The sequence below is a fragment of the Polyodon spathula genome, chromosome 12 (genome assembly GCF_017654505.1).
Source record: "Polyodon spathula isolate WHYD16114869_AA chromosome 12, ASM1765450v1, whole genome shotgun sequence".
NCBI classification, from domain to species: Eukaryota; Metazoa; Chordata; class Actinopteri; order Acipenseriformes; family Polyodontidae; genus Polyodon; species Polyodon spathula.
Window position 1 is genome coordinate 32553548 of NC_054545.1, and position 26309 is coordinate 32579856.

The 26309-nt window shown below is 37.1% G+C and overlaps 1 protein-coding gene across 1 annotated transcript; it reads right to left on the reverse strand.

The window, feature by feature from the left end:
• Positions 1 to 5413: 5413 nt before the first annotated feature.
• LOC121324078 (D(1) dopamine receptor-like) lies at positions 5414 to 8274 on the reverse strand. Its single transcript, XM_041265531.1, has one exon. It carries the CDS (start codon positions 6974 to 6976, stop codon positions 5579 to 5581), a length of 1398 nt encoding a protein of 465 aa, XP_041121465.1. The 5' UTR covers positions 6977 to 8274; the 3' UTR covers positions 5414 to 5578.
• Positions 8275 to 26309: the final 18035 nt, after the last annotated feature.

A 26309-nucleotide genomic window follows, 5' to 3' on the forward strand; every position in this document is an offset into this window, starting at 1 on the left:
GGTCGCCGCGTAGTCTTCTTTGTTCAAGACTCAACAGATTCAATTCTTTTAGCCTGTCTGCATATGACATGCCTTTTAAGCCTGGAATAATTCTGGTCGCTCTTCTTTGCACTCTTTCTAGAGCAGCAATATCTTTTTTACAGCGAGGTGACCAGAACTGAACACAATATTCAAGATGAGGTTTTACTAGTGCATTGTACAATTTTAACATTACTTCACTTGATTTAAATTCAACACTTTTCATAATGTATCCGAGCATCTTGTTAGCCTTTTTTATAGCTTCCCCACATTTTCTAGATGAAGACATTTCTAAGTCAACAAAAACTCCTAGGTCTTTTTCATAGATTCCTTCTCCAATTTCAGTATCTCCCATATGATATTTATAATGTACATTTTTATTTCCTGCATGCAGTACCTTACACTTTTCTCTATTAAATGTCATTTGCCATGTGTCTGCCCAGTTTTGAATCTTGTCTAGATCATTTTGAATGACCTTTGCTGCTGTAACACTCCTCCTATTTTTGTGTCGTCTGCAAATTTAAAACGTTTGCTTACTATACCAGAATCTAAATCATTAATGTAGATTAGGAATAGCAGAGGACCTAATACTGATCCCTGTGGTACAAACCACTGGTTAGTACATTCCATTCTGAGGTTTTTCCTCTAATCAGTACTTTCCGTTTTCTACATGTTAACCACTCCCTATACATGTTAACCACTCCCTATACATAGCCTCAAACTCCATTCAAATACATGTAAGAACTTGAAATGTGTGAATTATCCCAACAGCAAAACTTCTAAGAATTTGTGTAGGTTGAGTAATGTCAATATTTTATTTTTCATTTTGTATTATTTCACCTTAAATGTAAACTAGATATTTAATTCCCACAGATGACCCCAGAACAAATGAACAGACAAGGCCATGACTGTGAGTTCTGATCTGGTTCGTTTCCCTTCTTTTGATGGAGATGCTGAAGTCGACAGCTGTTCCGAGGCTTTTTTGTTAAACTGTCTTTGCCAATTAAGCAACTTAATAGAGAAAATACAATACGCCACCCTTCAGCAAGCACTGTGAGACAGTGAGGCAGCGGGTAGGGTACCGTATACAGTATGTTAGGAACCCAAGATGAAATGTGGCCCCATCAGCTTGGGATTTGTTGTGAAATGACTCCATCGGCTTGAGGTTAATGAGAGGGTTTAACCATTTTATTTATCCTCTATCATATTTCTACTTTTAAAATATCCATTAATGTAGGCTCAGTGAATATCAAATGATTTATCTGTTGTACCCCACTCATAGGATTATCTGTCCAGGGATACCAAAGTACTCAGAACACAAGGGACCTGACAGGGGTTAATGGACAACAAGTGTCCTCCCACCACTAAATGCTCTGTATTCTTAGAATTTTTATGTTATTTCAGGGGATAACTTTTTAAAGAGGGAAAGAGTATTGCCAACTATAAGCACTTGAAGGGTGAGTCTGAAGACTTATGCTATAAATCTTAACAGTATTCAGGACACAAAGCATATATTGCTGATCACTTAATCAGTAAAGCAGATCACAAGTCCTGCTAGCTTTACATTTCATATGAGACTCACAACTGGGACTGGTCTGTGTGAAATCACATACACTGTACGCTATGTAAACCCATTTAATAGCTCGTCTTCATCCATCTGGTTTGAATAGAAAGGCAATTTCAGGATGTATCTGAATCACTGAATGGAGACATTTAAATTCTGTGACAGAGGCAATCCTGATATTAAAGACTTTTATTTTCTACATATGAATCCCAATTTTCAAAAAAACAAGGAAAAGCTAGTATAATACTGTTATGGGCGGTAGGAAAGCTCTGCTGTTTAAAGGTATTGTTTGTTTATTTTTAGAACAGGGTCTCCCCCTCTGCCCCTTTGTTATTTTGTGTTTGTTTATTTATTATGTATTGCATTTATATATAACAGTGAAGCGTCGTGTGTTTTTGTTATTTTATTTTGCAACGTGTTCTGGCAGAGGCGAGGTTAGTAAACTCATCCTCTGCCAGGAATGATTAAAAACCTTGTGCAGAATGTGGCCATCTCCCGAATTAAAAGAATGATAGCGATTTAAACAAGCGAAAAAGGCCCTCTACCAGTGTCAATATAACTTGAGCTGTCTGCACTGAGACATCTCCCGAGAGGCAGTGAGGAACTTGAGGCCGTCAAGGCGCGTTCCTATGCTCTCTCTCTTTAGAGAAGACATGCTGTACGACATCCTTGTCACTTCCGCTATCGGGTCGGACAAGTTATTATATATATAATATATATATATATAGATATATAGATATATATAATTATATATATATAAATATAATTGTTTTTAATAAAAACGGCGGACGCCGCTTCTTTTTGCCTGTAGTACTTGCCTGTGTGTTTTCAGTTCCTGCTTCTGGCCTGACGTCACCACAATGCCAGCCTGTCACAAATACATACAGTAGTTTATATCTCATCAGAAGTGTGACATTTAACTTAGAACAGAATATATTTCACCATATTGTTAATCACAAAGGACAGAATGAGCATGTAAACAGTACCTTGTGTGTCTCTAATAAAAACCACCTTTCTCTACAAGATACTCCAAGTTATTACAACATGCCAAGTATTTGTTCTGGAAGAAAACCATTTGAATCAGTCTCAGTCTGTTACTGTCGAACAAATAATTTCAAAGAGAAGGCATTCACTCCAATTGGATTGATATTTGTGCAATTGTTTTATTGTCAAACTTCATTGTGTGCATAAAAACAGACTTCATAAAACTGACGAGTTAAAGCTTTGTGGAGAGTACCTTATTGCATATCTCCATCTAACCATTTGAGCCATTGGCTTGGAGTTCCTAGAGAGACCCAGATATAATGAGCAATAAATGAATGAACAAATCTTCATGTTTATGTGTGGTATATGATACAAGGTCACTTCCCAAGGTGCTATGGTAAAGCCCTTCACAAGATGAGAGTCCACTAATCGGTTCTCCATGTGGAAATGCTGTGTTTTGCCGTCCATTCCAATAATGAAAGCCCTCCTCAAGATAAATGGTCAGACCATTATTAGGCACCTATTGCATCCATTATCAGTCATGTTGACTTTGCTAGAACCTTGTTTCCCATTGCTTGGTGACTCCACTTATCAGACTGTTTTGCTCCATGAATTGTTTTAACACAGCAGCAGAACAAAGTGGTCGATTGACTAAGTGGTTCCAATACAGTGTGTGTTTTAGTTCTCAAGTACTCCCTAAGTTCCAGTTTTTTTGTTTCAACCAGTCATTTTTTGTTTTTTTTTCACTGTATAGCAGTCTGGTGATGAGCATAGACTCCAGAGCAACCAATATTAGAAACTCACTGTTTAAAGTATCAGAGGCTGTCTGTAAGGGCTGTCTGATGTGCCATGGAAAACAATGCATACTTAAAACAAATATTTAGTTCCTGGTTGAAACAAAAACCTGTTGAAAAGTACTTGCTTTAGTTATATGGTTAACATCAGTTTCTTTTACAGAACTGTTTAACTTTCAACAGTAGGTTATTAGCAAATATCTAGTCTTTCCAAGTTTTTGAAAATGCAATTCTACCTTATTAATAGTAATTGTCAATTGCTTAGTTTTACTTTTCAAATGTTAAATGAACCTTCCCTGACGTCATTGTAGATCAAATTTATATTGTTACCGATCACAGTGAGATCACTTGTACAATGTGTAACGGGGAGTGCTGTGTGGATACACTGTCATTACGGGTTATCTCCAGTCCCTTGTCGGTGAGATAAGATGAGGTTAAAAGCTCAAAAACCATGCACTGTGCTTTAGACGCTCGCTTGTGGTGTGCTCGCCGGTGTGCGCCCAGTCTCCACCTTTTTACAAATGCAATTCCTGTTTCGTATTTGTGTTTTGCACAAAGGCTTCCAAATAAGATTGAATGCAGTGATCTACAATGAACATACATTTTTATTCTGTAAATCTGATAAGGGCACAGACATTGTGTTACAAACTGTAAACTGTGTACATAAGTCATAGTAACTTTGGATAAGCTTTCCCAGTGCTTACCTTCTTCCAACACATATACTTTAGGCATTTTATTAAAGCCCTGATTGCTTCACAAGCCTACACTTCAAGACTACACATACAGTTTGCTACAAACAGTGATGGAGCTTTTGACTCAGATGCAAAGCATTTGTGTTCACATCTACATTTTAACATCTACCAGTACTTTGTAAATATAAGTAACAGCAAAAATCATGTGGTTGATTGTTGAGGTACGGGTGCCAACTTGGGCCATAAAGATTAGTCAGCTAAACCTTTCCACCTTTTAACTGTTAGAAACAACAACCGATATTTCTGGCTAACATTACAAAAGGCTGTCTCCATAAGAATGAAATAATTGCAAACCAGTAAAATCCACCACAGTCCCCCAATGTGTTAATCTAGTCTTGACTTGGGATTTGCATACTCCTCTTATTGTCAGATAAATGGGGTTGCATTTTATTGAGGCAAATTATGTCTTTCAGCACAGTCTTTAATAGATTGGACAACTGTTACTCAGTGATAGCAGGCATCTCATTTTACTCTATGGACCCTTTTCACACAACTTTAAGGACTATTGTAAGCAATGTTTTGTTAGGGACTGCTGTTTTAAAGGCAGTTTTGATTCATTAAATGTATATTGCCGATTGTGAAAAAGTGAGGGTGTATAATTTCGTTCTCACTTTTCAAATCAAACTTTAACCAAATACATTTTTTATGAGCAATCTTTAAAAAAAAACAGTCCAGAAAATTAAACTTAAAAGAGCTAAAGTTGTTTGAATAGAGCCCTATATAGGTTACAGTTTGTATATTAATATTCTTCAAGTGTTATTTTTTAATAGGGGGGGGGGGGGGGGGGGGGGGGGGTTATACGTCACATATTTAGGTAAATAATCTTTTGGCCTTACAACAATAAAGTAGTTTATGCTTAATGAGAGAGGTTATGGTTAATTGACAGTTATCATAATCCCCTGTTGACATCTGTAGACAAACAAGAAACTGTCATAACTGTTAAATCATCTGTAATAAAAACAGCAATAAATATAAAAATAAATAGTAATAGATACCACAATTCACTGCAAAATATCCCAATCCATTTAACCTAAAATTGGAAAAGTATTGAAAATATACTGTATATATTTAAAGCACTGTTGACCTAGCTAACATGAAGTTTGTTATTTGCTACTTTTTTTGACATGTGTTATGGACCTGTAATTTTATATTAACTATCTAAAACATGCAAGTTTTTTTTTTTTTTTTTTTTTTTACCAAAAGTTACATTATTATTATTATTATTATTATTATTATTATTATTATTATTATTATTATTATTATTATTGTACAAATGTGTAAAGTATTTTGTAGATTGTGTTTTGTTTTTGTTTTTTTTCTGTCAGGATAAAGTGCTGTAGTTCTTTGAACATTCTGTGGACTCCAGAGTCTTTGTTATGAAACAGGGCTTAATTAAGGACTGCATTCAGGCCATTTTACTGTTCAAGTCATTTAAAGATAATATCCCATGTTAATGTGTTGCGGTCTCAAATGGCACTGTGTTGATTTTGTTCATGTTTTTGTTGTCCATTTTGAGTTATAGGGTTGATCTTTTCTAAAGAAACATCTATGTCACTGTCCAATGTACCTGAAACAGCTGGAGACAATCTGTCCAGGGTCTTAATCCCAGAATCGTCCTCCACTTTCCTTTCAGTTTTATCTTCCTGGCAAGGAATGGAGTGAGGGATCAAATAGGTCACATTTTCTTCTTTAGGTATGAACCCTTTTGGTTGATAATGGAAAGACGATACAGCTTCCCCATTGTTGTTAATGCTCACAGTCTCTATGACGTTGCTTGTGGGGCACAGTCTGTGGCATCCCAAGAGAACAGAGAAAGCTTTGCGAAAATCTGCATTAAAGGCATAGATGATAGGGTTCAGCGAAGAGTTAGCCCACCCAAACCAGACAAATACATCAAAGGTGGTGGAACTGATGCAAGGAAAGTCAGCAACTCCACTTGGCAAAGCATGTTCACAAAAGGGCACCATGCAGTTCAGAATAAAAAAGGGCAACCAGCAGCACACAAAGACCCCCATTATAACTGACAGTGTTTTTAAAACTTTGGTTTCTCTTTTGAACGACATTTTAAATGAGCTTTCAGAGTCCATAGTGCTGCTGTGGCGATTCTTGGCATGTTCTGCAGCCCTCTCCAAAGCAGAGATCCGCCTGATTTGTTTCTGGGCAATTCTGTAAATCCGAGTATAGGTGACTAACATGATTGCAACTGGTATGTAAAAGCTAATCAAAGAAGAAGAGATGGCATAGGTTCGGTTCAGGCTCGAGTCGCAGTTATCCATCAACGAACCTTCATAGCTGACATTGAATGCCGTAAAGCTGGTAACTTGAGCCTTGTGCCAGTTCAGTTGCACTGGAATGAAAGAGATCAGCACTGACAAAGTCCATGCAACACTTATCATGATAAAAGCCACTTTTGGGGTCATCTTTCTCTCGTATCTGAATGGGCTTGAGATAGCCCAATATCTGTCCACGCTGATAATACAAAGGTTTAAAATAGAGGCCGTGGAACACATTATATCAAATGCCACCCATACGTTACAGAAGGAACCAAAAGGCCAAAACCCAGCTATTTCTGTCACAGCTTTCCAAGGCATCACCAAAATTGCAACTAACAGATCAGAAACAGCCAGGGATATTACAAAGAAGTTAGTTACTTTAGATCTTAAGTGGCGAAACTTTGTAACAGCAACACAGACCAAGGTGTTTCCCAGTAGAGTTGTCAGTATCAACAGTGACAGAAAGCAGCCAGTCAAAACTCGAACTGAGGAGTCTTTCTCTGCAATATCACTATCAATGACTGCTGTGGTGTTAAAACCCATCATTTCTCCTCCAAAAGCAGAAGTCATAACTCCCCTGATGCAATACATGTATTTACCTTATAAAAATGATCAGGGGTCATGTTGAGCTGCATGCAGATACAACCTCTTCAGTGGGCAAAGTAGCATGACTTGCAGCTAGTTTTTCTTTCCATAACAATTAAAATCCTAAATGAGCTCCGGTAAAAAAGCAAAAAACACAGCAAGACAATGTCTACATTGTTAAAGGAGTCGCTTTTACTTGGTGCACTTTCCGTCATCCAGATGGATTTGTATAGGATCCAGCGCAGAATGTAAACCAGTCTTCTCTACATATGCCCAAACCTACTTAATCAGCAAACAGTGGCTTAGGCAGTCATTAGCCTTATATATAATGTTACTGAAATAGACTATCGATCATATTTGCACTGCGTTTATCTGATTTGTTCTTGTTCGTGACCGCTGAGGCGGTGAGGCGTGTCTGGGTTGATCAGTTTGACCGTGTTTATCTGGTCCCGTGGTGCAGCCTGTCCCGTCTGAAGAGGCAGCCGTCTGTTTTCAAGCTGGGCATGGTGTGTTGGTTTCTGGGTCACTAATGGGAATCAATCAGTTTTCACTGAAAACCAGGAAACGTATTATTTATTTAGGTATTTGTTTGTTTATTTATTTAAACCTGTAGTGCTTGTTACAGTCGCCTACATTCTCAGATTAGTAAGATGTATCTGTTTCTCCAGTAGGATAGTTCAATAAATACCGGTTGTGGCTGTTTTTCGTATAAATTGCACTTTTGATCTGGGAGTCGTATATTAATATAATAATAAATGCATGCTTTTTGTTTCCCTTGTTTTTTATGGAGCAAAACCCAACAATACACTAACTAAAATGAGAAAGTGCATTATTGAATATTCCTTGCGAGTATAGTGTTCTGATCCTTTTAACGCGTCCCAGCTTTTGACTTGGTTGGTACTCAGATGTAAATATTCCGGGAAATAAATAGAATAGTTTTCTTTAAGCCTATTTTCCATTCCATAGCTACAAAGAAAACAGTGTTCTTCCATAAAATGCGTTGTCAGTCCTTGCTATCAAATGCCACAACCGAGTTAGCGATGCAGAAGAATGTCTAACAACATAATTGTCAAATATGTTTGTGTTTTCCCTTGTCCTTATTTGATTCCAGATGTAAAGTTCACAACTCTTACCTGCAGAGTTGTATTGAGATGCCACGTTTCAGTGGAGCGGTCTTCAGCTTGATTGTTATGTTTATGTTAAAATCCAGCCCTGGCTTTCACCATACCAATTTCAGGTTTGCATTTGTTTTGCACAGAAAGATTGGAGAACCCCTCGAGCGCGAGGAAAGGCAGTGCAGTCGATTAAAGGTATACTAACAAAGTAATTTAAATAATAATAATAATAATAATAATAATAATAATAATAATAATAAATAATAATAATAATAATAATAATAATAATAAACTGAAATACATGTATTGTCAGCGAGTCAGCTCAAATGTCCCGGTTGCTTTCCAGTAATAAAATAAATCCAAGAAAGCGCAAAACATCCGCACCACAGTACCAGAGATCTTCCATCTGCGGGCGCACAGCGCATTTGTGTTCAGTGCTCTCTAAATTACAATACATCAACGTCTGCACCAGTAGTCTGCAGCCCCATTCACACTTCTATTCGGACTGCTTTCAGAGTTTTTTTGTTTTTTTTTGTTTTGTTTTGTTATTTTTTTTTGTTTGTTTGTTCAATCCTCCAGAGTAGGGAGAAATCACCCAAGGACAGTTGGAGGTTATAACTACTATAATTCCAGATAAAAGTTTACGGTTATTCAAATAGAAACTAATCGAAACGACAGCACTGAATTTGAAGAAGAAAACATATTGTTATGTGTCTGCAGCACGTTTTTAAGTAGCTGCAAAATAGTAATAAATATATATATATATATATATATATATATATATATATATATATATATATATATAGGATATATATATATATATAAAATTTTTCGACGCTGTACATGTTTTTTTTTTTTATATTTATTTATTTATTTATTGTTGTTCTGGACAACGTATATAAAGTGCAATATTTTTCTTTAAGTGATCTACTGTACCTAACAATGTAATGGTTTTCATAAACAAGCAATTGTACCAGCATTGATAAACGAGTAAAATTAATGTTTTGCTATGAAAATGCAAAACACAGAAGCTACTTATAAATCACCTATTTAGATTAAGGATTATTTATGTGTACTGTTAGTTGAGCTGTTAGTTCTTTTCGCCATGAGTATACTGTGGTTCAATGAGGCCACCTAATGGGAAACGATGAAATCTATGGAAAACAATGGAAGCCCCAACAATAGCAGGACGAGGTCAATCATTTAATTCAGATGCATTACACAGGGCGAGGCAATCCACACACAGGCAGAGGGCGGGCGCGAACCCTAGACCACTTGTACTAAAAGCATAGCGCCGATACCACTGTACAAAAGCGCCCCCGTGCACGCTACAGTATTATTATTATTATTATTATTATTATTATTAATCCTCAATGTTTCCAATAATTTCTCTTGGTGAACTTGCACATTTAATTTCGAAAGTATATTGGAACCCATTTACTGTACAGTAAGTACGCTGCATGAAACTTATATAGTAATTTGTTTTTGCAAAACTGTTCGAAATGAATGTGCGATCATTTAACCAGTTGAGAAGTGCATTGGTACTCTTAAAAAACATAAGGGAGGTATTTGATTAACAATTCAGCATAAGTTAGTCTCATAGTGACAGTTTCTGCTATTACATTGTGTGTGTGTATGTGTATATATATATATATATATATATATATATATATATATATATATATATATATATATATATATATATATATGTGTGTGTGTGTGTGTGTGTGTGTGTGTGTGTGTGTGTGTGTGTGTGTGTGTGTGTATGGGTGTTCTCTATTTTTGTTGCTTCTGTTTTCACTTCATTCTATTGGATTTCATGCACACTCTAAAAGATAAATAACATGAGCTCTACAGTTCTATTTATATACTGAAAACCCCTGCTTGCCAACATCTTTGAAAAAGTTGTACATTGTGCAGTGAATGCATCTGTGAAAGCCTGCAGTATCGTTCGTGGGTCACTGAATTCTCCATTAGCCTTCCTTTTCTTTGAGCATAACAAGCAAAGAAGCTTTGTTTTTAAAATTCAAAGCGGTTTTGTTAATGTACAGTATTTGAAGCACATATTTTAGTTAATATACAATACAGTTACTAGATCAAATAAATACTGTTTTCTTCTATCATTTTATTACCATGCAACTTGAATAAGATTGTCAGTAGTGTTTAAGAGTAAGCTTTGGTTTTAGGGTATGGTTTGATTCATTTTGTTTCTGTTTGTAAAAAAGCCTTTTGGGAAATTACAGGTTTATGTAATAAACCAAGCCACATTGTATCAATACGTCGCCTGTTTTAATTAAGTTTTCAACCCTAGGTGTTTCATTCAGTAGCAATTAGACGTGCCTCTCGGTTAGCTACCTAATCCTCTTTTAACACCACCACCTATTAACATGTGTGATTGCCCTATTGTGTTCCCAGTGTCTTGTTCCCTGCCTGTCAAATGTCAGCAGATCCAATATGTGTGGATATACCCTAAGCCAAGCGACTTTATACATTGTAATATATAGTGTGAATACTACTACTATTAACGGGAGTTTTTCTAAGGTTTTCATGATAATTAGGCTTTTATTTTTCTTAACTAGTGACAACATTAAAAAACAGCCGTTCTAAAAAAAGAACCAAAAAAAGGTGTGTGCTTAAAATGCTGTACATTAACAAAAATGTGATGCCATGTTAAGCATACATGATCAGTAAAAAATAAATAAATAAAACTCCCATGGGTCCTGCTAATGAGACCTCCTGTATGGTACAGTCCAATTTATAGATGCATAGCTGCTACAGAAATACTGTGCAGGATAGCCCCCATATGAGACTTCTTATGAATCTGTTATTAAAATTATATACTATTCAAATTAGTCTTAACTGGCTGCAAAATCATGGGGAGGAACAATTATCTATTTCTGTTTCAAAGCAACTTAGTTAATTAGGAATAAGCAGGGACCTGTGCAATTAGTTTCTCGTGTGAGAAGAAGATTGAATAATTGCACAATGACCCTAGATAAGTAACATGGCCAGCCACCAGCTTCATGAAATGTGCTTTATGGCTGATAATTAATTACAGAACAGGGTTTTGTTTACAAAACTGGGGGCTAGGCTGTGTGTTTACTAGAAACAATAAGTGTGTGATGTCTGTGTGCAAGTACAGTGACTGCTTATGAAACACTTGATTAATCCAAATATTGTCTGTGACACACGGCCCATGTACTAAACAAATACAAGTGTGAGCTCAGACAATTGTTTAAGAGGTTAAGCAAGTCCTATTTAAACTGAATTTGTGGAAATTAAAAGATGTTGTGTTGATGAACTTGTGTCATATGCATTATTGGTATTTTACCTAACCATTAATGTGTCCGTTTTTGTTTTTAAGAGAAAGGGTAGCTGTGCTGTTATCTGCATTGGCACCGCACTGACAGTAAAGTACTGTATCACGGTAGATGCATAACAGTGATTGAAAATGAATAGATGACCTCATTCCTGAGTGGAGCAAGCTGCAGATTACTACAGATAAGTAGTATTAATGATTCAAAGGCAGGAAAGGCAGCTGCTGAGCCAGAATTAAAAAGACATTTCCATTTTAAAATAAAATTGCATTTTGATTACAGTTCCTTTTTGTCTATTTCATGAAAATATATTAAGCACTTCGGAGACACTGATCCATGTGTTATTATACTGACTGCATGTCTCTGTATTTACATATTATGTATTTTCTCATTGTTACTGCATCTTGTAAAGCGCTCTGCGATGGTGGTCCACTATGAAAAGTGCTATGTAAAATAAAGGTTATCTTGATCTGGTACAATCATTTCGACCCTGACTGAAATCACATACAAATCCTTGCTGTGTCACCCTGAGCTGGATGTCAATCTGAGTTCCACAAGCTAAACGCCACCATCGCTTTGATGTGAGTAGTGCCTCTCACTCTTAGCTCTGCAGATTCAATGAATCTTATCTCTTAGCCATCCAGATTTGTATTCTCCATAGTCATTGTGATACTTCTGCTGAGTCTGCAATTTGGCAGCAGTTTATAGTGGGGCTCCTCAAGTTTACTTACTAGAACTGGGGTTGTTTGTCTAATTGCAGTGAGCCATAACCTTCAACAATCCAGGGAATAGTGTGACTTTTAGCTGGATTGATTTGCAATCAGTTTCTGAAGAAGAAAGGCTACAACATAGACAGCACAACCGCTAATTATGCAACACTGTCATATATCACAAAGTAAAACAAAAGAATCAACATTGTTAACAGCTAAGAACTTTGAAAAGTGAAATCAATAGGCTGTGTGAGGCCAGGTGTACTGTAGCTTATCATTCAGATATTCACACCATCCATCACCACAGCCACAGCCTTCTTACTGTATATCACTCTTGGATTCATTGTACACACTTTTTCAGTGTTCAAAGGTGAGATTCTATCAAGGTGAACAGGAAAATATGTGTTTTAAATGAAGGGCATGTTCTATCCATTTCTATTAAATAAGGGTTAGGGTTAGGGGTTGAATAGCACCATAGAATAATACTGAGGGTCATAATGCAGTATCTATTTTTTGCTTTAACCCACCCTTCACCTTGGGATTTCATTTTAATAAATGGCACCGTTATCATCCTTGTAGCAATACAGATTATAACAGTGATAAAGGTAATTTATGTGTTTTTTCTTTCTTTTTATCATATCCTGTGCAAGCAATAAATAATTACACACTGCTATACATTGTTATTTTATACTTTTTAAAAGTTGTTATAAGACTAGCCATGCCATATTTGAAATGTAAACCTAGCGTTAGTGTAAAGAAACACTGGAGCATCTTTTTTTAAATACCTTAACCATAGTCTATTTCTTCAGCCATTTACATCTTTTAAATATATGGAGTGTTATTCTTTTTTTTTTTTTTTTTTTTCCCCAGAGCTAACACAAAGTGTTGAGTAATATGAGCTCTGTGTGCTCATATTATTCAGGACAAACATATACTATAACAGGTTCAATAAATGGTATTTATAAAGTTTCATAAAAGTCAAGTGTTATGTTATGTTGGAGTGAGCACCAGATTGGATTATCGCAATGACTTTCTGTTATTTATATAATGAAGCTGGATTAATGATTTGGAGTCACATGTTTTATTTAGATACAGAAACACTTTTTATTTGTATTGCCAGTCACTTTAGTAAATAGAACAACATTATTTTACTATTTTATTTTATCTGAGGACAGATGATTTACACATCTGTTTGCCAATAGTAAAATACATTATTTTACCAATCTATGTGATGAACATTTATAAATTTAAATACTGTGAAATTGTCACTTAAAATAAAGGGATACTTGGCAATAGGTAATATAGGAATACATTGTATATGCCACCAGCTAACCAGGATTGATGTGCAATATAAAGTATACAGGTATCCTGGTTAAAATTCAAACAATACCTAGTGCTGATCTCCAGAAAAGAGACATTTGATTTTTGACATTGGCAAAGTAGTGGGGGCTTACGTTTTACATCTCAAAGATTGCTGGCTGGTTTACTTTCAAGGTATCCTCGAACATGCTGAAATTGGTTTTTTGTGTTATGTCTGTCTCTCTGCATCTTATAATCATCTAGCAGAGGATGAAATACGTCCCTCTTATCCTGATTAAACAGAGTTGGCTCAAATCCTGAGACAATCTGTTAAACCAAAGTCTACTGTGTCTGTATGTATGTTACAAAAAAAAAAAAAAAAAAAAAAAAAAAAAAAACAATGGTACTGGTACAGGCTTCCTGTTTAAATTTGGAGAACATGTCTGGGGGGTTTTGTGTGTGTGTTTTTTATTGTTTTTTTTTTTTTTTTTGGTTTTTATTTGCAAAATCAGTGTTTATCCAAATACTTTCCCATTTTCCAATTTCAGGTTTAGACTGTAGTTGCCTATTCAACTACCTATAAAATGCATTCTCATCACGTTCCTCTAAGTGAAGCGAATGGCAATCACACGGTTTCAATGTAAGTCGATTACACATTGTTAAGGTTGTGTGGATAGGGTATATAGAGTAGCAAAAAATGAGGTTATGATGAGGTTTCAATGCTGGTCACCACGCTGGAGCAAAGCAAACATATTAATGCCAGATCTTAAAGGAATCAGCTATGGGGGTTAAAGGAACTGCCTTTCTTTAGCTTGCAATATAATGAAGTAGGGGTGTCTTGACTTGGAGTTGGCAAAATTAACCCTAACCCTAAGTCTAGGACAAGTGAACAGACTTAGAAATGAAGTGGACAGACTCAGAACAGAGAGCAGGAGGTATTTACACTGAGGGGTGAGGGTATGGAATGGGTTACCCAGCTGTGTTGTTGAAGCTGAATCGTTCTGATCTTTTAATCAGTAAATAGGAACCAAACTCAGACTGATGGGCCACTCATTCTTCCTAATAATGCTGATTAAAGGCATGTGGTTAAATTCATGATATAGTCAAGTTTTCTTAAATGTCACGTAGAATTCCATTTACAGAGAAAACAGTGGCAAATATTACCTACTGGACTGCTGAGAATGTGTGAACAGGATGGCTGTAGTGGTGACATCAGACCCGGAAGAACACAGACTCCAAAACAAGGAATGGTGGGTGAAAACTGAGATGCTATGGCGCTCAGTATATTTATTAATAAACAATCAAACAAACAGTTTGAACAAAACAAAACACTCACAAAGTAAAGGGCGTGTTGGACAAATGAATAAACAAATAAACAAGTATCGTGCTGGTGTATAACCCAGTATGTATAACAATTGTTTACACTCTTTTACTACCTCTTCTACAGACTTACCTACAGACCCCTTTTACTTATCTTTCCTCTGACACTCTACCCCCGATGCAGACAGCTGAAGTCTTTTATAAAGGTGACCATCTCCCGATTAGTAACAATTAACTCAGGAGATGGCCACCTTCTGCACAAGGTTTTTATGTGACTATAAATAAATCGGACAGCTTTACATTACAAATACTACTACTATACTACTAATAATAATAATAATAATAATAATAATAATAATAATAACAATAATACAGCGCACACATGTATATAGGGGCAGGACACTCCGCCACAGATGGTTAATTTATTTTTATTTTTTTACACATATGATTAATTGAGTTTATTTAGTCAAAAGTGATCATTACATAACATAATGTTACAAAAACCAGTAACAAATTACACATGGTAAAAAAAGACAAACAAAGCTTTGAGAAAGCACTGACATGTATGTTTGTGTCTTATTTAATGGCGTGCAATAGATGGATAGAAACAAGCTTAATGTCATCAATGTAAAAGTTTGCCAGTTTGATTGAATGTAAACACATACATATTAAAACATTAAAATGACTGAACATGGCTTTGGTTTTGCAGTGTGTTTACTTGCTATAGTAAAGGGTTAATCTCTAATTTCACTATGTATTTATATTTGTATTTATAGATATACTAAAAATAGTAGATAACTTATTAATAATTTCGAGTGAGTCTGACCCGGTTTAGCCTCTTCATGATCAGGAATCCAGGTAGGTCAAAGATCACTTCAGCAATATCTCATTTCTACTTGAGGATTTAAAAGTGGATACTGTCAGACATATGCAGTAATGAAGAATGCACCTTTCATTTGGTGCTGGTTTAAGAAGCCTTTTTAGAATTATTGTACAAGAACTACACCAGATACTCGGCTCTGTGAAATCCAATTGGAGAGCCGCATGGGTTAGCAGCAGAAAATGCATTTTATACATGCAGCGACTGCCACTGGCCTATCTCAAGGCATATGCACATTTTATTTAAGAAGGAACTGGCAACTGCAAAGGTCAAAGTAAATTTAGTGGTGGTAACTGCAAGGTGAACACAGTAATATGAACAGATCACCAGATGTTCTAGCAAGTACAAAAAAATTGAGTACAGTAGTGTATTAAATCCCCATTGAAACTAGGACAGAATGAATGGTATAAAAGACTTGTGTATGTATATTTATAATATATTACAATATGATGATAACTTTTGACATGTATCTTTGACATGAAATGTATCTCATTACAGTAGTTTCATATACTGGAATACTAGTCAATAAAGCACTATTCTTCTAGCTTAGTTTGAAGCACTTTGAAAACAATAGCCACAGTAAATCACGTCAAGTAGGCATGCTGAGCCTCAAAGCATCTACCTCAAGTGGAAAAGCTTGTTTTTTAAAAGCACGTCTTTGTTGCTTGTCTGCTTGTGTTGTTTACAGTGAGGTAAGCTCTCTTATGATTGGCTGTGGGAGCACATGATAGATGCTGTCTATCATATGGGCTTGGAAGTTCCTTGTCTTGTTATTGGGTACGACACATCAGACAGCTGATTGGTAATCTCAGATTCCATGCACAGGGTGTCAGTTTTGGTTTATGTTGATCCTTGAATTTGCATAGTGTAGTAGTGTATTAACCTCATTAAAGTCTTCTGCAACAATGCAAAGCACCTCAGTGCCTTTTTAAATTACAGAGTAACACTCACACATTTACATAAGTAAAACTGTGTAGCATTTTAAATGTCATGTTAGTTTATCCTTCAAAAGAAAAGCTCTTGCTTAAATTTGACATGAAAGGGGACTTTTAGGTGTAGATAGATTTTCTAACTCTGAACCTCATGAAATTTTAGAAGGAATCTCAAGCGCAACTCCACAGGATTATCTAAAATGGGTAGTCAGTATTTTAATCTTTAAGACCTCAAATCTTTAAATAGAATGGGCAAAATAATGCCGATATAAAAATGCATTTGGAATTTAGAACACTTTTTTCCCTCTCTCTCAAAACTGTTTCACTTAGCTTTTGCCATAAAGCGACCTTGTGATTCTTTATAGTGCTTTGAATTGCAAATTATGATAATTATCACTAATACATCTCATAATTGAGTGGAAAGATGGTGTCACAAGCAATTTAGGAAAACAAATAAAAAAATGTTCAGCCATGCAGGGGTTGAATAACGTTAGGTTATTACCATAACCCTGGTTCCCTGAAAGAATGACAGCCATTACCGAATGGGAAGAGACCTCTCTGACAATCAATCACTGAGCATATATAAAAAAGCTGGACTGGGCAAAGTGTGTGCTGTATATGGTCCTCCTCTGACTCATGCGGGGGAGGTCTGAAAGTTTCCAAAGCCATTGGTTGGTTAATATGGAATGATGAGACAACCTTTGGCAAAAATGCTGGATTTGTTCTTAATGTAATGTGCGAGTCATTCCCAGTGAAAGCCATACATGTGTCATCGATGGACAGCGCATGAAGCTCACTTACTCATCTGGCAGATGTAATGGCTGTTAAAAACACAACTTTCAAGGAAACAGTGAGCAGCTCTGCTGACTCCATGGGCTCAAATAGGGGACCCGTAAGGACCCGCAGTACCAGTTCCAGATCCCACTTAGAGGCCATGCTTTTCATGGGACAACGAAGCCTCCGAGCCCCTTTAAGAAACTGTACTGCCAAGAAGTGTGCCCCAGAGGACACAGAGTCAATTTTATCGTGGCTTTACATTAACATTTTACATTTATATGAATACTGGGCTCTAGTGCTAGGCGCCCTAGCAGACTGTAGTGTCTCTACCACTGCATCTGTCAAACCTTGTCTGGATAGATAGCTCCGTTCAACAACCAGACCCAGAGTTGGAACTGGGCTGGGTTCGGATGCCACAATAACCCCTCTGCTTGGCTTAGGAGGTCTTTGCGTAGCGGGAGCTGCCACGGTTGACCCAACAACATGTGTACTCCCAGGGGACCCCCATATGGGGGCAATGAGTGTACTCGGCTGTGGCGAAGAGGTCAACTTGAGCAGAACGAAAACTCTCCCAAATCTGTTTCACCACCTGAGGATGCAGACTCCATTCCAAGCTGTCTGGAGCTCCTCTGGACAGGAGGTCTGCTGCCTTGTTGTCCGCACAGGGGAGGTGAACCGCCCTGATGTGCGTCCAGGACAGGAGTAGGTGTGCTGCGTGGTGAAGGCCCGGCGAGCACAGGCCGCCTTGATGGTTTATGTAGGCTACCACTATAGTGTTGTCTGTCCAGACCAGCACATGTCCCTTCCACTGACCTCTTATTCCCCTCCCATTCCAGACCGCTCCCCAGCCCAGGCTGGAGGTGTCCATGGTGACAATTTCCCTTCTGTGAGGGGAGCCGAGGGGAGATCCGACCAGGTGCCACTTGAGTCTATTTATCCAGGCTTAAAGCGGGCGCATTCTCATCAGCCCTAAAGGAAGGATTCTCATGGCGGCTGCCATCAGCCCCAACAGCCTTTGGAATATTCTGACCTGTAGAAGAGCATCCTCTCTGAGTTGTGAGAGTGTGACTTCCAACGACCGAATCCGGTCTTCCGACAGTGAGGCAAGCATGCTCACAGAGTTTAGTTTGATCCCTAGGAACACTGTGGACTGAGACAGTACGAAGATGATCTTTTGTTGATGTATGGAGAGCCTAAACTTCATCACATGATTTGGTGTGCGCCTCGGCGCGTGCTTTGGAACACACTCAAACTAGCCAATCATCCAGATAGTTCAGGATTTGAATACCCTGCAGCCTGAGTGGGGTCACCCTACAGCAATAAATGGCGATATGCTACTGTGAGGATGACCCTCTTCAACAGGAGTGGGGAGGGACTTCCTCCTCACAGCAGGGCCCTGATAATAGTCTACTGCATTATCTGCAAGAAATGCAGCAAATTGTGTATTGGGGAAACTAAAAGGCATTTAGCAGACAGGTTTGGAGAACACTTAAGAAGCATTCGCATTAACACCACTGCATTCCCAGTAGCCCATCACTTCAACAGTGACGATCACACTGCTGAAGACATCACAGTCTGTGTGATCAATTAGTGCTATGGAACAAATGTTGCTCGGAAACAAAAGGAACGAGAGCTTATTTGTAAAATAATCTATTCAATATAATCATGACACCATCCACATAATTTTTGTATAATTACAATTCTAGTAAACAACAAGTTTACTACACTGTGTTTACATTTCTTTTTAAACAGCTGAAGAAGGGCTTTTGCCTGAAATGTCCTGAAAATAGAAGACTATTTTTATTTTCATATGTAAAGTAGCAACTTGTTGTGTGCCTGGATGTATTTGGTGTAGTGGTACTAGTATCATTGCACCACTGTGGTTGGATAAAGAGCTGAGTGCTACAGTATCTTGTGTGTAGCAGTGTAGGGAGAAACTATTATATTGTGTTGTGGTTTCTAATCTATAATGATTTGTGTCCAAACAGAAATTAAGAATTTAACATAGTTCCTTTATTTAATTCCAATATTTAGGAGTTACACATATATTATTGAAACCTTATACAAAATAATGTAGCACTAGTTACAGAAGTAAAAGGCACACATCTTCAAGGTCACCGAGAGGACTCAGAGCGCTTCTCAAAAAGTGCCTGTGTGTACTCTCAATTTATGCAGACAGATAAACACGCTTACGTGCTGTGCTAAAATTAGCTTTTATGTATACATTGTACTTGAGTTCAACTAAAGGGCACCCAGTTTGGACATACTTTCACTTCTCTTTCACCTCACCTGTCAAGCCGCAACTTAGGTCTTCATATAAACCCTTTCTTAGTTCATTTCAATTGTGTACAGAAGCCATTGAAATCATGTCATCAAGGACACTATTGTTGTTGCGTGGTGTTTACAGCTGTTGGGGTAATAGCTTCATTTAGGCTATTTTCCAACCCCCCATTTGGTTCTACATCATTGTAAATCACATGCCTCCAGTTTGGAGTGGAAATAATTGACTGATAAAACACGGGTCCTTATTAGAACAAAGTTGTTTTCCAAACGAGTGGGATGGGTCGTTTCTGCCTGTTTAACCCTAACCAGACCCCTCTCACAAAGTTTCTCGATATGACTGTGTAGATAGTTTACCACTGCTTTATTTCAACAAACAAATTCACATAAGACCCCATCCATTTCTCGACCAAACTATAGATGCAGTTTTAATACATGAGGGATGTTTACCTGCACCTACATTTTGTCTTATTAATTATATTCCAGCTGTGCAACAGAGTAAAAGTAAATCTATTGAAATTCCAATAGATAATTTAATTGCATCAGCAATCAACCTGACACTAACTGCATTACAAACAGATGGAAGATTATAAATACACGAGGATACCAATAAGGGACGAGAAACACACTCGGTGGCACTTCAGATCATACAGGAAGACGTGGGGAGGCCTTCAATGATGTCAACTGTCTCTTCTGCAAGTAAAGTAAAAACCCAAGTGACACCATGCTATTAAGTCCAAATCCATGGAGTTAATTTCGCTATTGCACAGTAGTTGAAGATATAGTCATTTATATAATGTATATGTCGCCTGAGTATTTGCATCTGCATGGTATTGGCTGTATTATACTTGAAGAGTGAGCTCTGTATATTTCCCTGATTTCATCCTTTTTAGTAATTAGTCAACCTAAGTAACTTTCCAGTTAGACTGGAGTCGTGTTGAGAGCTCAACCACAGTGAAACAGCTGCTGCGTATTCTTTACATATCATATGCTTTCTTGAAGATAACTCCAAAAATGTAAAAGTGAAGACAGGCACAGGGACAGAGTCTCAAGTTGTTTTTGCAGTGTATTCCTTTTATAACTCTACAAAGCAAAATGACACCTTCTAACCTCTCAGCCACACAATTCAGCATCTGGCTCAGGGAACTGAAACTATATTAAATGTAATACTGATGCAAATGCTGCTGTGCAGAATACTGCCCCTTTGTAGAAGGCTTTTAAATCACAGTTTCTGTATTGTGATGACAGGGGCATTGAAGAGTGAAATGGTTTGCTTTTTTCTTTTTGTTCTGCTGCTGGATGCATTCCGAGAGCTCATCAGAATATACGCAGCACACTGACTTGAGAGATTGCTGCCCTGGTTTCATATCGATAATATAAAGCATTGAAAGCACCGAAACATGCTGTCATTTAAACATGCTGTCATTTAGCCTCTTAGTTTATATATATATATATATATATATATATATATATATATATATATATATATATCGATATATATATTATATATATTTTTCAAGTATTACCATTTTGATTTCAATTTGTTTTACACAGTCATGGGTCTTGCACCTCAGTAGATATTCATTTAAAAGACTCTTACTTACTCTCTTACTTTCAAGAATATATTCTGTGCATTGCAAAAATCAATCAACAAAAGGCATACTCCCCCTGTGGCAGACCGAATTTGAAGAAGAATGTCTTTTTAGCTTCATGTTAGAAAATATTGATTTGTCACCCAAGAAAAAGATTGCATGCCAACCTGAGGAAAGACTGCTTATTGCATCATTTACACAAATACATATACCTTAAAAAGACTGTACCCCCAAATATTATGTACGTAGTTACCTATGTACCTGTCCCCCTGGGAATCCTGATCACAAAGCTACTCTTTTAATGTGTTTACCAGATAGTTAAAAGCCATGATGTTGCTGATCTTGTTTACCAACACATCATGCAAGTAGTAATATCATTCTATATAATTTCTAGACACACACTGAGTAATTAATTAAAGCAGATACATTGTTCAGCCAATTAAATACTTGACTTCTTTCCCTCACTTATGGTTAACTGTTTGAAGTTGAACAGTTTTTTTTTTTAAGTGCACATACTGTTTTATTATTGTTATTTCTGTGTAATACGGTGTTAGAATGTTTTTTTTTTTACCTCATACAATATGTCATATAACAGTTTAATTAGGAATTGTTAAAAATAATTATTATTGTTATGATATATTGTTTTGTTTTTTTTTTTTTATAGATTGTTAAATGACTTACCTTGGTTGTTTTAGATGCAGAACCATTATTCTGATTATAATGATAAACACCAGCCTGGTGATTCGTTCTGTAAGCTTTTAAATCAGTGAGCAGCATCGTTTTGTCTCTTGTCTTTTCCCATGGCTATTCAGAGGCTAGCTGACAGATAAACATCCTTTATAGATCTATCCTGTTGCTGAGGAAACTGGACTTAAATTGTACTTTGGTCTTTTTTTATTAGCATAGATCTGTAGCTTGACAAGAGGCTGCAATTACCCACGATGCTGTAGTTACAATGTACTATAATATTAAAATCATAGTGTGCCACATGTATTAATCAGGCACATATAACTGTCATTACTTACACTACATTAATAAAATGACTATCTGTACTTCACAAGCTAGCAGTGAACAAATGTGGTCCATGTTAATGATCTACTCAGCGGCGGATCTAAGAAATAACTTATGGCTTAATAACGAATGTTTTTCTTTTTTTTTCCTTCTATCAACGAGTGTTATCAGGGACACCACATTTACAGACAAGTATGTACTAATAGTATTAATACCTGAGTAACTGTGAACGTTTCCTGCTTGCACACGGTGGTGGAATTAGTGAGTAATGGATGGTGTATTATACATGGATGCTGTTCACATGTAATTTGCTTGTAATTACACAGTAGTAAGAGCTGGAATCAATGATAATGACCTAGTTATTATAATGTAATAACATGGTTATTCATGCACTGTAATCTAAAGTGCTACCAGAGTACATAAGTGCAGGAGGTAGGAAGCTCTATACTGCTAAATAGCTTCCCTTGCTTCAAAGCATTGCAGAAACAGGCTTATGTTTTAGTCTCAGTGGCTTTACAGGTACACAAAAGACTTTGTTATATTCCTTTTTTTTTAATGTAGCTCTGTTTCTGATCTATCAGACAACCTCTATGAATTCGCCCAGCACTACTGTGAACTGAAGTTCAAAAGCAGATTTGGGAGGACTTCCCTTGTCATCATGCCGACAGAACAATAACTGTAAGTGTCTTACAACAGCTGTCACTGTGTAGAAGAAGAAAACAAATGGAAGGAAACACTTGAACAGTTTGAAGAAAGCAAATAAGAAAAATAACAGATCACAGCCAGCATTATCTCCACGCCGTAGTGTATTTCAATATGCATTCCTATGAATAACATTAACTGAGAAATCTCAACTGGAAGGAAGCACCCCTGTGACATGTGTGGTGGGTGGATAATACCTTGACTTGTGAGTTGGTTTCAGTTGGTAGATTTATGATTATGATAGATTGTCATCTGCTGTATAAATATACAGACTTTTATCATTCTTATTTGGGGAAAGTGTGCTGTCCACCTAAGATCATATACATGTAACATGAAAGTCATATTGAGTGTTATTTAGATAATGCAACTCAAGTGAAAGCCATCTATATGCATACATAATTTATTAGGCACTGGCACCAACAGAATGCTGATTCTGGAGGTGGGGGTCAGAGAATTATCCAAACATCCTCATCCAGCAATGATTATACCCCAAGATGATTGCTCTCACCTGTGCCCTGTGATAAGTACAACACTAAATTATTGAACATTTTCCACCACTAAATTTCTATTTAATGAAAAGGAGTACATTTCATTTGGAAACATGCTTATATCCTCCACTTCAGATTTTTTTTTAAAATATATATTTTTGTATTAATTATTAAACTGTATGTTTATGTGAACTGTATGATGTTCTATAAGTTGCACTGTATCATTTATATCATTTTAAAGTATTAATTAACATGGTCCAACATACATGCAGTGACAAAAGAACCATTACAGTAGACCAGATCTCAACACCGGTTTCATTTCCTGGTCCTATGGTTTCCATTACTGTACAGAACTTCACTGAGAAGCCAATGCTCAATTTCTGTGCTACTGTATATAAAGACTAATTGGTTTCCTGCAAAGCAAGCATGTATATTCAATGATGGGTTTTACATGCTGGTGTTTGCACTCGCTTTCTCCGGGATGCCAGTGTAAAGGAGATGGATCGTCTCTGTGGACTTTCTCACAGTGAACAGAATGAAATCAATCAATGGAGCTGGACTCCTGTTTGACACCCATAATCAAGCAATGATTAAATCTGCCTTGTTCAGCCTTTACCTCAAGGTGACGCTTAGTTGGCAATCCAGGCATCAGTGTCTCCTTTCATTGATTGTGTTGATCAATTGTTTGTTGGGCTCCTCAGAGACCCTGCTCTCAGGAATTAGGTGGCACTCAATTCTGCTGCCAAGCTACTCTTTCACGATATTTACTCAGGTCACATAACATGCTCTGCTGCTTTGGTTGTTTACCACAGTGACCTCTGTTTTTAATATCCTCTTCCTGACCAACAGGGCACTGTGTACAAAACATTGAGTCTTTTATTTTTACAATAGACTCATTAGGACTGTTTCCTGTGGCCTGGACAGTCTCGTGCTTAGTATTAGTACACTGAGGTCATGTAACAACTCCCAGCAAAGACACTGATTTCATTGGGATTACTGGTTGATCCTCATGATTTAGAACTGCTTTATACTTGTTCTTCAAAACCCTTGCAAAACAAAGTTTGTCAAGGTGAGGACAAATATTAGTTTTTCAGTCATTAAGAATATCTCAGTGGCAAGACTGCCTGGAACTAACAGAATTGGTTTGATTCATTGGCCAGATTCAAGTTAGATCCTAAATGGTTCAGCCACAACATTTAATATAGATATTTCCAGCTCTGTCAGTGAAGTAGTTCACCAGATAAATACAGGTATTTCCATATATCAGTGGCTTACAGAAAAGCACCTGTATGTCCCAAAAAGACATTGGAACACATTTATCACCAGTTTCATTTTGCAGGAAAAAAAAACCTTCGAGCGCTTAAATTAACCTTCCGAGTTGTCTGTTACTAAGTTTTAGACCTTGACAAACCAGAATCCTGTCCTGAAACATATGGCACATTGTTATTCAGTCGCCTGCCAACAATCGAATATCTTCCTCCATCATCAATCAGTTTTGACAAGTTTGTGAATAATCAGCTATGGTATCAGAGCAAAGGGATGTCATGAATGTTCCCTAATGGCTCTCTATTGGCTTGCTAAACTTTTTGTTTTTTGCAGCTAGCATTTATTCAGGTTTAGAGTTTGCATTTGAAAAATGGGGACCCTTATGCACTTATTGTGTTTGTGCACCTGTCCATCTGTCTGTCTGTCTGTCAAGCTCTATATGGTGAACTCGATAATTGTCTTCACCAAACACACATGGCCTCCTATAGAAATGTTTTTTTTTTTTTTCTGTTCTGACTATAGTTCAAATGTTACATGCCTTATAGTTTAGTTCATTTCATTATTTTTTATTATAGGTTTCAGCAACGCCAAAACACTATAAATAACTTACAGTGCAGTATTTACTATACTTTATTTGCTATACTAAAATGTAAGAAATCTGCCTTATCCAATAATCTGACTTGACAGTCTGTACAAATCTTATTTTTCTGCTTACAGTGGCTTGCGAAAGTATTGACCCCCCCTTGGCATTTTTCCTATTTTGTTGCCTTACAACCTGGAATTAAAATGGATTTTTTGGGGGTTTGTATCATTTGATTTACACAACATGCCTACCACTTTGAAGATGCAAAATATTTTTTTATTGTGAAACAAACAAGAAATAAGACAAAAAAACAGAAAACTTGAGCGTGCATAAGTATTCACCACCCCAAATTCAATGCTTTGTAGAGCCACCTTTTGCAGCAATTACAGCTGCAAGTCTCTTGAGGTATGTATCTATAAGCTTGGCACATCTAGCCACTGGGATTTTTGCCCATTCTTCAAGGCAAAACTGCTCCAGCTCCTTCAAGTTGGATGGGTTCTGCTGGTGTACAGCAATCTTTAAGTCATACCACAGATTCTCAATTGGATTGAGGTCTGGGCTTTGACTAGGCCATTCCAAGACATTTAAATGTTTCCCCTTAAACCACTCGAGTGTTGCTTTAGCAGTGTGCTTAGGGTCATTGTCCTGCTGGAAGGTGAACCTCCGTCCCAGTCTCAAATCTCTGGAAGACTGAAACAGGTTTCCCTCAAGAATTTCCATGTATTTAGCGCCATCCGTCATTCCTTCAATTTTGACCAGTTTCCCAGTCCCTGCTGACGAAAAACATTCCCACAGCATGATGCTGCCACCACCATGCTTCACTGTGGAGATGGTGTTCTCGGGGTGATGAGAGGTGTTAGGTTTGCGCCAGACACTACGTTTTCCTTGATGGCCAAAAAGCTCAATTTTAGTCTCATCTGACCAGAGTACCTTCTTCCATATGTTTGGGGAGTCTCCCACATGCCTTTTGGCGAACACCAAACGTGTTTGCTTATTTTTTTCTTTAAGCAATGGCTTTTTTCTGGCCACTCTTCCGTAAAGCCCAGCTCTGTGGAGTGTACGGCTTA

What these genes read in the sequence shown, in the direction of transcription:
- LOC121324078 (XM_041265531.1), bottom strand. Translation starts at nt 6,976, where the DNA reads ATGTATTGCATCAGGGGAGTTATGACTTCTGCTTTTGGAGGAGAAATG.